Raw genomic sequence first — 12,562 nt, 5'->3', positions numbered from 1 at the left:
AAAAGTCACTTAGATCACATTTCGTCCCCATTCTGGTTGTTTGGTCTGAATAACAGCTGAACATCTTGATTCTGTCTGCATGTTTTATGCATTGACTTGCTTCCACATGACTATTTAATGACATATTTGCATTAACGAACTGGTGCACATGTGTATCTAGTAAAGAAGTCCACTTAATTATGACGGCTGAATAATTGTATAAAGCAGCAATGCTCAATTACATCGCTAGAGGGCATTAACATTTACAATTGGGATGCTTATGCCCTCTGGTGGTGTATTTTAGTATAACGGCTGAAATTCGCAGCAAAACAATCGATAATCCAGTAGTCATACTCAACTATACCACTAGAGGGCATAAATACACAGATATTGACGTTCAACCCACTTTATGGCTGTAGTTATCAGGACCTCTAGTGGCGTACTTAAGTATAACCATGGGATAGTTGTAATTAAATGATTCAATAGACGAGCCCAAGTATACAAACAGTGGGCATAATAATCTATACTGTGTGTACACTTTGCGTTCACCTTCGTTCTGAATAGAACTGTGTATATTGACGTGCTTGCAACTTTATAGGTTTAAAATGACTGTCGTTTTGGACCTCTCTGTTCGACAGTCTTGAAATGAATGGTTAAATACTTCCCACAATGAGTCCCATGACTGGTAATCAGCCAATGACTATGCCAATGACAATCAGTACAACATTTTCAACAGAATTCACCAGTGCAGACTGCGAATAAGTGCAAATAATACTATTTAGAAATGTATACAATGTAAAAAATAAAGGGTCAATGTCAACCCAGCTGATGCATAAATATACCCATAGAGTGAAAAGGAATTAAAGCATGACATCAAGAAATAATGAATAATGAAGACCTTTCGGTGTTTTATGTTTGGAACGCAGCAAAGAATTTTGTTTTCATTTAGACTTTTTCACTTATTCAGCACCTGTGGTCTGGGAGTGTGCGTATTTTAGTGCCAGGGCTAAAAGTGGGATAGGCCACATTCAATGTAATGTTGTTTATGCCTAATAACGCGTCGTGCGGTTAGGTAGCATATTAAACAAATAATAATAAACGTTAGATTAGCTCGCCAATGCATCTGATCAAGGTCTGTTGTGGTCTAGGAAAAATGAATACATAAAGCTTTTTTTATAGTGCTTGGACTGAATGTGGGCTGGGCTCGAGCCGCACATATCCTGAGTTACACGAGAGCTGAAATAATCGACAGGACGTTTAAATTACGTCTACTACCCAGCGGGTAGCCCAATTATTCTACAAAAGGCGTTTATTGAACATAGAAGACGCACATACCAGTTTGGCGCCAAGCGCGCGTTGTACTTCCCATTGCGGACAGTGTGTATTCAATACAAATTTGGAAAATGCGACACGTTTTCAGAGATATTATAATTATACTATACAATACTTCACACTGAACCGGAACACTGTAGTATTCAGTCACGTCACTTTTGAGACATTGCACTCAGAACTTTCACGTTAGATCAATGACACACCTGTTAAATCCATTAAAGTGCGACAGACAGCACAAGTGCAAATTATGAGCTCAATCAAATCGCATAACCGACAAAACAATCCCATTATATCACAAAATATCCAGGACAGGCAACTCATGCCAATTTCTGTGGTCACTGGCAATACTAAATATTAATATATATTAACAGTAAATTGTCTGTTTGATTGTAGCACCTGTTGAAATGATTTTGCAGGTAGACACCGTCTGTAAGGCTTAATCGACAATTAAAATGGTCCCTCTTAACTGACCTTTAAAGCAATACCTAATCACCCCCGCCCCCCTCGGATATTTAAGATTGGGTGGTCACAGCCAGGGTGTTGACATAGCCGTGTGGACACATGTCGTTCTCAGAGACGCAATGGGACACTTGAGTCTGGTTACTGGCATACCTCCGAGCTCCCTTAACCGTTAGACATTGCTCAACCAACTCTAGGCACTTACACGCCAAGAAGAATATGTTCTTAAACATCAGCACCGAGACCGGCATTTTGTAAACATAAACCAGAAAACACCTGACAACGAGCAGGGGAGCGTTGATCAGGACGCCGGAGAGGAACCGTGTCCAGACCCAGCGGCAGTGCATCCGGGAGGCGGTCAGCTCGTACAGCCAGAGCACCGGGATGCCCAGCGCGATAAAATAGACGGATATGACGGTGTACTTAAGGTAGACTGTGGGAATCTCGTCCATTAGGACCATCTCGATCAATGTGAAGCTGTCCAGCATATCCATGCAGGTGCTGAGGAAGCAGCTTTGGGAATGGTAACGCGTCGCTCCGTTGAAGTCCTCGATGACTGAATTTATTAGGCAGTAGAGCAGCGGTGCCGACAGTGTAATGATTATCTTAAAGCCGGTGATGCCCAGCGGGACTTTGAGCGTAATCAGGTCCAGGATGGACGTCTCCAAAATAAGCACCACTTTCGGAGTGCATGCAATAACATAGATGAGCCAGGCCAGGTATGCGTAGGTGAACTCCCCGAGGTTGCAGCCGAATATCGAGCTCTTCTGGTGAAAGCCACAGGCTCGCTCCCGCTTGCTCCTCGCGTTTTTCAGAAAGAAAATGCCCCAGCCGGTCATCACCACCAGGTCGGTGCCGATCCAGGAGCACCAGTACAGATCAGTGAACACGATCAGGTAGAAATCCAGCATGCCGCCCTGAAAGAGGAGGAACAGGAAACAGAGGATTTTGTAGAGATTGTTCCTTCTGGATCTCCGCACGAACAAGGGAGTGGTGTGCATGAACTCCCCCGATGTCATGATGTAGGCAGCGGCCAGGGCAGCGGAGGGAACCAGGCGTTCGGTGCTGCTTTCCTGCGGGTTTGCGCTGCCGATGGAGGGCTGCGTGTGCCGCCTTGACGAGGCGTTCCGAATGAATAGCTCGCGGTTTTCCGGCGACAAGGAAACGGGAGACTCGGGGCAGATCACCGCTTCGGATTGGGGAAAGTTGGCTTCCGAATTTTCTTTTCCAGATGCTGCGATCATTGTATATATGTCGTCTCTCCTCCTGCCTTGCTCATAGCGCGACTCGGAGATGGAAGGGGTGTACGGTTGCATAAAATTCTGTCGTGGAATCGCCCTCAGCGTTGGAATGGAGCGTCTTCTGTCGACTATTTTATACTGATGTTTTTTGTATTGCTTTTTACATTTCAGGCGTTTCGTTTTTATTGCAGTATTTCCCCGAAGGACAGCTGAAAATAAAAACAAAGCAACAAAGAATACAATACCGTTTTGTTGAGATTTCTCAGTCGCAATGCTCAATGTGGCCGTATATATCGAAAAAGAAAAACAGGCAGCACTTTAACTGATTTGGCTACGTCTGTCTGCACCCGACTAAACTAATCCTTTCACATCAAGTCAAATGCACAAAACATGTTGTGAATGTATAACAGGAAGGAAGACTGAAATGTATCTAACCTGGAATTAACCAAAATATATATATAAATATATATATGTAAATAAATTATGGTTTGCAATCAAATGTTACCAAACATACGCCTTGAAAACAAAATGTCAATTGAATTTAAGTGGGATGTGTGTAAAATCTCTGTTCAAAAAATAATTTTGAAGATCATCAGCGTGCGCACTAATCCAAAGTATAACGGGCAGAACAAGCTTTCTCAATCCCTCCGATCCCAGATGCAGACGATCCCAGGCAGAATCACACCCGGAGCATGTTCATCCCCTCTCCTGTGGTTATTTAAAAATGAAATAAAGTGCATTACGTGCACGTGTACGTTCTCAAAGGCTAGTTAAGTCTGGAAAGAAAAATGCACCGGATAAGTCCCAAATTCATTTGTTAATAAACTTTAATCTCCAAATAATGTGGAAGGGGTAGTGGATCATAGAAAACAACATATTTCCATATAAATATACTCATTTCATAGCAGTGGGATACAGATGGGAAAACAGTCCAGGGTTTTTGGCTTTTCCCAGAGAGCATTAAAACATACTGGGCACTGAAAACAGACAACAGTAAATATCTCAACAGACAGTCATGTGTGTAAGAAGCGTGTTCTGGGGGACTTGCCGTTAGGCACGGCAGGTGTTCAGGACAGGCCAGACTGAGAGGTGTGCTTTTGGACCCGTTATGTTGAAAAAGCTCATTCACATTTCATACCTCGGGACAGGAAATGATTAGTATGTATGAACTTAAGAGTGCGTTTGTGCATATGTGCCCCCCCCCCACTCCCCAAATTCAGTGCATTAAAACGAGAGGAATTAAAAGCACCGTAAAATGGCCTGAACTCGATCCCTCATCCTCTGAAGTGAACTGTAGAAACACCTGGGCAGATCATATAACCCACACCCAAGAACAAAGTCAAGAGGGTTTATCAGTCATATTGTTCCAATGGATTTTATTATTTAGATTTTTTTATCATTAATTATATATTGTCTTTAGCTGTTTTTCTCGCTCCTTTTTAAATAAGCGGGACCGGGGGGCTCTGGAGCACGAGGGCACCGACCTGTTCGTCCGTATATTTATCCTTTATTTCATTTAAACTCTTTATTTATAATGGCTGAAAGGCACAGCCACAACACCGGGGGAAGCTACTGCCACCACACACACATGACAGTCCACACAGGGCCTATGGAGGGGGGTCCATACCGGGCGTATGGGGCGGGGGTGGGTTTGGGTTGGAGGGGCGCTATAGGTACACCTCGTCGTAGTAATCGTGCAGTTCCTGGTGAAAGAAGTCCCACTCGTCCTCCGAGTCGCTGGGCTCCTCGTCTGTCCCACCTGCCAGCAGCTCCAGTGTCTCCAGTATCTCGTGCAGTTCCTGGTGAAAGAAGTCCCACCCGTCCTCCGAATCGCTGGGCTCCTCCTCCGTCCTGCGTTCATCTAGCAGGTCCCACAGCGGCGTCCTTCTGGAGCTCTGAAACGCAGCCGCACGACATGAAGCCCAGAAACACAGCGGCCCTGGAGCTCAGAAACACAGCTGCCCTGGAGCTCAGAAACACAGCTGCCCTGGAGCTCAGAAACACAGCTGCCCTGGAGCTCAGAAACACAGCTGCCCTGGAGCTCAGAAACACAGCTGCCCTGGAGCTCAGAAACACAGCTGCCCTGGAGCTCAGAAACACAGCTGCCCTGGAGCTCAGAAACACAGCTGCCCTGGAGCTCAGAAACACAGCTGCATGACATGAAGCCGCAGAAATGATGGGGTAGCAGGTGTGGGAGACGCAGGTGTGCAGGTACCCTACTCTGTACAATAGTATTATTATCAACAATAATAAGAAATAATAACAAACGGCTAAATGTTTCCTCGTTAGTTCATTATGAATGTGGTTGTTGAGCATCTTTACAGACATCAGTTGTGCACAACAGGTTAGTTACACGCACGCACACGCGCACACACACACACACACACACACACACACACACACACACACACACACACACACACACACACACACACACACACACACACACACACACACACACACACACACACACACACACACACACACACACACACACACACACACACACACACCCCCCCCTCCTGCCAGCAGACAGTCCAGAACAGAGCGGGAAATACAAAATGGCCTCTAAATACAGGCTCTAAAGCGAAGCAGGAAGCAGTCTAGAGGTGGTGCAGGTGAGCAGGAGGACTTGGTGCAGGTTCATGGTTTCAGGTTCATGTGGCTAAGATGCAGAGATCAACGGCAGGTCCCACACAGAGCATCCAAAGCCCGCAACAGAGACAGGGGTTTAACCCCTTCTGTAACGCCCTTTTCTTGACACAAGCTTAAAAAATAAATAAATAAAAATGAAAAATGGTATACCCAAAATAAAATGGTTACCATTCCTAAACCCTTTTGACTACAGGAATAATCCTGCTCTCTAAATATTACTAATCAAAGTTACAGAAGCTCAAACACAGTGAAAGTGGAAGCTTTATTCCTGACTGAAAAGATTTTCTGTTTTTGACCGGATACAGATTATTGTTGCTGTGGCTGGAGCTCTTAGAAACCAGATAGAGCCGAGTCACAACACTGGACAAATCCCCTTTCAAATCTGAGGACAATATCACCAAAAATGAGCATTCCGCATTTATCATTCAAAAGCAGGCTGGCTCCTTAATATTAAAATATTTAGAGAATGTATTTAGATGCTCACCGATACAAAATGGGGTCACGCCATGAAAATGCCCTCGGTTGTGTCTTCCTCAGAACTATTCACTCAGACCAGAGATTCCTTGGAACTCCTCCTCTATTTAGACGTAGACAGTGCTTAAATATAAAAGAACCCTGTGAAGTGCGGGAGGTTTTGATGGACGTTTGAGGTGACAGTCCCCCCCCCCCCCCTCTTACCCGCTGCCGCCCGGCGCTGCTGGAGATGCGTCGTTGTGGCTGTGGCTCCTCCAGTCTCCCGTCAGGGTACGCGTGCTTGTAGAAGCAGTTCGCCCCGAACGGACAGGTGCCACGCCCCTCGTTAAAGTACCGGCACGACTTAGAGCTGCAGAGGCAGGAAAGTAACATCACTCTAACATCACTCTAACATCACTCTAACATTACTCTAACATTACTCTAACATTACCCAATGTGTGTGTAACATCACTCTAACATTACTCTAACATTACCCAATGTGTGTGTAACATCACTCTAACATTACTCTAACATTACCCAATGTGTGTGTAACATCACTCTAACATTACTCTAACATTACCCAATGTGTGTGTAACATCACTCTAACATTACCCAATGTGTGTGTAACATCACTCTAACATTACTCTAACAAACATCACTCTAACATTACTCTAACATCACTCTAACATCACTCTAACATTACTCTAACATTACTCTAACATTACCCAATGTGTGTGTAACATCACTCTAACATCACTCTAACATTACTCTAACATTACTCAATGTGTGTGTCACATCACTCTAACATTACTCTAACATTACTCTAACATTACTCTAACATTACCCAATGTGTGTGTAACATCACTCTAACATTACCCAATGTGTGTGTAACATCACTCTAACATTACTCTAACATCACTCTAACATTACTCTAACATTACTCTAACATTACCCAATGTGTGTGTAACATCACTCTAACATTACTCTAACATTACTCAATGTGTGTGTAACATCACTCTAACATTACTCTAACATTACTCAATGTGTGTGTAACATCACTCTAACATTACCCAATGTGTGTGTAACATCACTCTAACATTACTCTAACATTACTCAATGTGTGTGTAACATCACTAACATTACTCTAACATTACTCAATGTGTGTGTAACATTACTCTAACATCACTCTAACATCACTCTAACATTACTCTAACATTACTCTAACATTACCCAATGTGTGTGTAACATCACTCTAACATTACTCTAACATTACTCTAACATTACTCAATGTGTGTGTAACATCACTCTAACATCACTCTAACATTACTCTAACATTACCCAATGTGTGTGTAACATCACTCTAACATTACCCAATGTGTGTGTAACATCACTCTAACATTACTAACATTACTCTAACATCACTCTAACATTACCCAATGTGTGTGTAACATCACTCTAACATTACTCTAACATTACTCTAACATCACTCTAACATTACTCTAACATTACCCAATGTGTGTGTAACATCACTCTAACATTACTCTAACATTACCCAATGTGTGTGTAACATCACTCTAACATTACTCTAACATTACTCTAACATTACCCAATGTGTGTGTAACATCACTCTAACATTACCCAATGTGTGTGTAACATCACTCTAACATTACTCTAACATTACTCTAACATTACCCAATGTGTGTGTAACATCACTCTAACATTACTCTAACATTACTCAATGTGTGTGTAACATCACTCTAACATCACTCTAACATTACCCAATGTGTGTGTAACATCACTCTAACATTACCCAATGTGTGTGTAACATCACTCTAACATTATCCTAACATTACTCTAACATTACTCTAACATTACCCAATGTGTGTGTAACATCAGTAATGTTACCCTGTGTGTGTGTATGTGTGTGGAACAGCAGTAATGTTACCCTGTGTGTGTGTATATGTGTGTAACATCAGTAATGTTACCCTGTGTGTGTGTAACATCAGTAATGTTACCCTGTGTGTGTGTATGTGTGTGTAACATCAGTAATGTTACCCTGTGTGTGTGTAACATCAGTAATGTTACCCTGTGTGTGTGTGTGTAACATCAGTAATGTTACCCTGTGTGTGTGTATGTGTGTGTAACATCAGTAATGTTACCCTGTGTGTGTGTGTGTGTGTGTGTAACATCAGTAACGTTAGCCTGTGTGTGTGTGTGTGTGTGTGTAACATCAGTAACGTTACCCTGTGTGTGTGTGTGTGTGTGTGTGTGTAACATCAGTAACGTTACCCTGTGTGCGTGTGTGTGTGTGTGTAACATCAGTAACGTTACCCTGTGTGTGTGTGTGTGTGTGCGTGCGTGTAACATCAGTAATGTTAGCCTGTGTGTGTGTGTGTGTAACATCAGTAATGTTAGCCCGTGTGTATGTGTGTGTAACATCAGTAACGTTACCCTGTGTGTGTGTGTAACATCAGTAACGTTACCCTGTGTGTGTGTGCGTGTGTAACATCAGTAACGTTACCCTGTGTGTGTAACATCAGTAACGTTACCCTGTGTGTATGTGTGTGTAACATCAGTAACGTTACCCTGTATGTGTGTGTAACATCAGTAACGTTACCCCATGCCATCTTTGTACTTCTGGATGAGTTTCTGTTTCTCCTCCTTCTCCTCCACCCAGTACTCACTGGGGACGACAAAGTTAGACGTGATCCGACACTCAGGGCAGGACCTGGAGAGAGAGAGAGAGAGAGAGAGGGAGAGGGAGAGAGGGAGAGAGGGAGAGAGAGAGAGAGAGAGAGGGAGAGAGGGAGAGAGGGAGAGGGAGAGAGGGAGAGAGGGAGAGAGAGAGAGAGGGAGAGAGGGAGAGAGGGAGAGAGGGAGAGGGAGAGAGAGGGAGAGAGAGGGAGAGAGAGATATCTTCAGGCTCAGTGTAAATCACAGATTTACACACACGCACACAAAATGGCTGCCATGAAAACGACCTGACAGCAGAAAAGAAAACTAGCACACACTTCTGCACCAAATTTACAAACTCAAGGTGTCAAACACTGGATATAAAATTATATTGTTAATTTAGCATGACCTCACAGGACCTGTATGAAACAGAGGTTTTGTTTCTAAACCTCTGGATCGTATCTAAAGGGGTCTCACTTGATGATTTTTGCTCTGGATCATTTCTAAAGGGGTCTCACTTGATGATTTTGCTCTGGATCGTTTCTAAAGGGGTCTCACTTGATGATTTTGCTCTGGATCATTTCTAAAGGGGTCTCACTTGATGATTTTGCTCTGGATCGTTTCTAAAGGGGTCTCACTTGATGATTTTGCTCTGGATCGTTTCTAAAGGGGTCTCACTTGATGATTTTGCTTTGGATCGTTTCTAAAGGGGTCTCACTTGATGATTTTGCTCTGGAACGTTTCTAAAGGGGTCTCACTTGATGATTTTGCTCTGGATCGTTTCTAAAGGGGTCTCACTTGATGATTTTGCTCTGGATCGTTTCTAAAGGGGTCTCACTTGATGATTTTGCTCTGGATCGTATCTAAAGGGGTCTCACTTGATGATTTTGCTCTGGAACTGCGTGGCACTTCTCCAGCGGCGGATGCACTTCAGGCAGTAGCAGTGGCTGCAGCTGGACAGGATGCCGAACCTGCGCTCGCCGGGGTTGGGCTTCTCAAACACCACCTCCATGCACACTCCGCACATCATGTCCTTACTGCGCTGCACGGCGAAGGAGATCTCCATGTCCTTCTCATGTGCCTCGATGCAGGCCTGGGGGCAGGGGGCACCGTGAGAACACACTGCTGACCCTGAACGACCAACAGCTATTCTTCACCAAAACTGTGTCCATTAATAGTGACTAAGGTACATGATTGGGAACTGAAAGGTTGGTGGTTCAAGCCCCAGTGTAGCCATGATAAGATCAGTGCAGCTGTTGGGCCCATGAACATGGGGTTACTTTGGATAAAAGCGTCAGTCAAATAACAATTATTATTATTATTAGTATTTTTATGAACCTGCTGTAAACTGGCAGTAAAAATGCTGTGCTCTGCATTGTCCCTATTCAAATGAACATTAAATAAATATTAAATAAATAAAATGCCATGCCATGCCTCTGACAGACTCACCTGTACGAAGCCCCGCCCGCAGACTCACCTGTAGGAAGCCCCGCCCACAGACTCACCTGTAGGAAGCCCCGCCTCCAGACTCACCTGTAGGAAGCCCCGCCCGCAGACTCACCTGTAGGAAGCCCCGCCTCCAGACTCACCTGTAGGAAGCCCCGCCCGCAGACTCACCTGTAGGAAGCCCCGCCCACAGACTCACCTGTAGGAAGCCCCGCCCGCAGACTCACCTTGATGTGCTGCGAGCGCTGGGCGGAGTCTGAGGGGTGCAGCACCTGCAGGCCGCACATGTCGCAGGTGTCGCCGTGGAGATAGGCGCAGTTAATGCCGTAGCGACACTCTCCGAGCGCGGCGTAGGGACACAGCCTCTTCCCCGGCTCCCCGTCTGCCTGCTGCTGCTTCTCAAACTCCTCCTCAATCACCAGCCCCGCCTCCCCCGGCCCCGGCCCCGCCTCCCCCGGCCCCGGCCCCACCTCCGGCCCCGCCTCCGGCCCAGCCTCTCCTGTGTATGGCACCACCTCTGCGTCCTCCGGGCCCCCATCCGCCGCTAACAAAACACACAATATATATATATAACATGTCACTAAAGCCAGCTACATAACTAATGTACTGCACACATTAGGGATAGCCCATTTACACAGGAAAGCCTGGACTCCATTACCCATAACCCCCTCACATGGACTATGTTACCCATAACCCCCCTCAAATAGACTCCATTACCCATAACCCCCTCACATGGACACCGGTACCCATAACCCCCCTCTCATGAAAGCTTGTGGCACACCTCTCCCGCAGTACGGCTGTCCAGGCACAAATTCTGCAGCGTTGACCCAGTCCGTGGTGCCGGAGCCGTGGGGGGGCTCGAGGGGGGGGTCAGGTTTGGGCTGGGGGGGGGCGGCAGCGGGGGGCAGCGGCGATGTTCGCTTGGGACCGTCAGGCTCCTCTGGTTTGGCTGGTTTTGTGTGTTCATACCTGTGTGGATAAAAACACACAGTCTGAAGTGTGTGAGTGAGTGAGTGAGTGAGTGAGTGAGTGAGTGAGTGAGTGAGTGAGTGTGTAAGTGTGTGAGTGTGTGAGTGTGTGCGTGTGTGCGTGTGAGTGTGTGAGTGTGTGAGTGAGTGAGTGAGTGTGTGAGTGAGTGAGTGTGTAAGTGTGTGAGTGTGTGCGTGTGTGCGTGTGAGTGTGTGAGTGTGTGAGTGAGTGAGTGTGTGAGTGAGTGAGTGTGTGAGTGTGAGTGAGTGAGTGTGTGAGTGAGTGAGTGAGTGAGTGAGTGAGTGAGTGAGTGAGTGAGTGAGTGAGTGAGTGAGTGAGTGAGTGAGTGAGTGTGTGAGTGAGTGAGTGAGTGTGTGAGTGAGTGAGTGAGTGAGTGTGTGTGTGAGTGAGTGTGTGAGTGAGTGAGTGAGTGAGTGAGTGAGTGAGTGAGTGTGTGAGTGAGTGAGTGAGTGTGTGAGTGAGTGTGTGAGTGAGTGAGTGAGTGAGTGAGTGAGTGAGTGTGTGAGTGAGTGAGTGAGTGAGTGTGTGTGTGAGTGTGTGAGTGAGTGTGTGAGTGAGTGAGTGAGTGAGTGAGTGAGTGTGTGAGTGAGTGTGTGAGTGTGTGAGTGTGTGAGTGTGTGAGTGAGTGTGTGAGTGAGTGAGTGAGTGAGTGAGTGAGTGAGTGAGTGAGTGAGTGAGTGTGTGCGTGTGTGTGAGTGAGTGTGTGAGTGTGTGTGTGAGTGAGTGTGAGAGTGTGAGAGTGAGTGAGTGAGTGAGTGAGTGTGAGAAGTGCATTTTTCCACTAGCCGTGTGTAGTTGAAGACCTCCAGAGAGCTTAAGTATTGTTTCTGTGTTTTTTGCGTGTGAGCATTAGGTATTAAGGAAACCTTGTTAGTCTATCAGCAGTTGTAGATTTGTTAGTCAAATTACTGCGTTAGTTAGACCAGGTGTGTCGCATTTTGTTATTAGTTATCGAATCTCGTGTGTTTTTCACCAGCCGCCAGCAGTTTCGCTCGGTTCTGTTATTCTGATTAGGTGATCAGAATCAGTCAGATACTTTGGACGCTGCAATTGTTAGGAGAATTTAGATCGCTAGTTTGCATTGGTAATTAGCTCAGAGCGACGCTCCCTCCCATTTGAAATAAATGGTAAATGGTTGGCATTTATATAGCGCCTTTATCCAAAGCGCTGTACAATTGATGCTTCTCCATTCACCCATTCATACACACACTCACACCGACGGCGATTGGCTGCCATGCAAGGCCCCGACCAGCTCGTCAGGGACATTTGGGGGTTTGGGGGTTTACAGTCTGCTCTCTCCCCATTACAGTCTGCTCTCTCCCCATTACAGTCTG

General features: G+C 45.5%; 3 protein-coding genes across 3 annotated transcripts in view; all 3 read right to left on the bottom strand.

Annotated features, from left to right (window-relative positions):
* Window positions 1–1,746: 1,746 nt before the first annotated feature.
* tmem121b (transmembrane protein 121B) lies at window positions 1,747–3,086 on the bottom strand. Its single transcript, XM_061229120.1, has one exon. The coding sequence runs from the start codon at window positions 3,084–3,086 to the stop codon at window positions 1,824–1,826; it is 1,263 nt and encodes a 420-aa protein (XP_061085104.1). The 3' UTR covers window positions 1,747–1,823.
* A 734-nt stretch (window positions 3,087–3,820) lies between these two features.
* Window positions 3,821–9,323, bottom strand: LOC133119175 (probable E3 ubiquitin-protein ligase makorin-1). Its single transcript, XM_061229633.1, has 4 exons — window positions 9,311–9,323; window positions 8,737–8,847; window positions 6,345–6,489; window positions 3,821–4,906 (listed from the first exon to the last, which is right to left on the bottom strand). Exons 2-4 carry the CDS (start codon window positions 8,739–8,741, stop codon window positions 4,679–4,681), a joined length of 378 nt encoding a protein of 125 aa, XP_061085617.1. The 5' UTR covers window positions 8,742–8,847; window positions 9,311–9,323; the 3' UTR covers window positions 3,821–4,678.
* Window positions 9,324–9,666: 343 nt separating this feature from the next.
* LOC133119174 (probable E3 ubiquitin-protein ligase makorin-1) overlaps window positions 9,667–12,562 on the bottom strand; it is a 7,003-nt gene continuing 4,107 nt past the window's right edge. The window contains exons 3-5 of the mRNA XM_061229632.1: window positions 11,020–11,207; window positions 10,466–10,782; window positions 9,667–9,885 (exon numbers count right to left, since the gene is read on the bottom strand). Of these exons, the coding sequence (XP_061085616.1) occupies window positions 9,667–9,885; window positions 10,466–10,782; window positions 11,020–11,207 (724 nt within the window). The remainder of the gene's footprint in view (window positions 9,886–10,465; window positions 10,783–11,019; window positions 11,208–12,562) is intronic.

The sequence above is a fragment of the Conger conger genome, chromosome 19 (genome assembly GCF_963514075.1).
Source record: "Conger conger chromosome 19, fConCon1.1, whole genome shotgun sequence".
In the NCBI taxonomy this organism is placed as follows: Eukaryota; Metazoa; Chordata; class Actinopteri; order Anguilliformes; family Congridae; genus Conger; species Conger conger.
Note: the sequence above shows the minus strand (reverse complement) of the source record. Positions and strands in the feature narration are given on the sequence as shown.

Coding starts and splice junctions, on each gene's coding strand:
- LOC133119175 (XM_061229633.1), bottom strand. Junction 4,907..6,344: donor GCAGCGCCGGGCGGCAGCGG/GTAAGAGGGGGG, acceptor GCTGCGTTTCAG/AGCTCCAGAAGGACGCCGCT.
- tmem121b (XM_061229120.1), bottom strand. CDS start 3,086: ATGCAACCGTACACCCCTTCCATCTCCGAGTCGCGCTATGAGCAAGGC.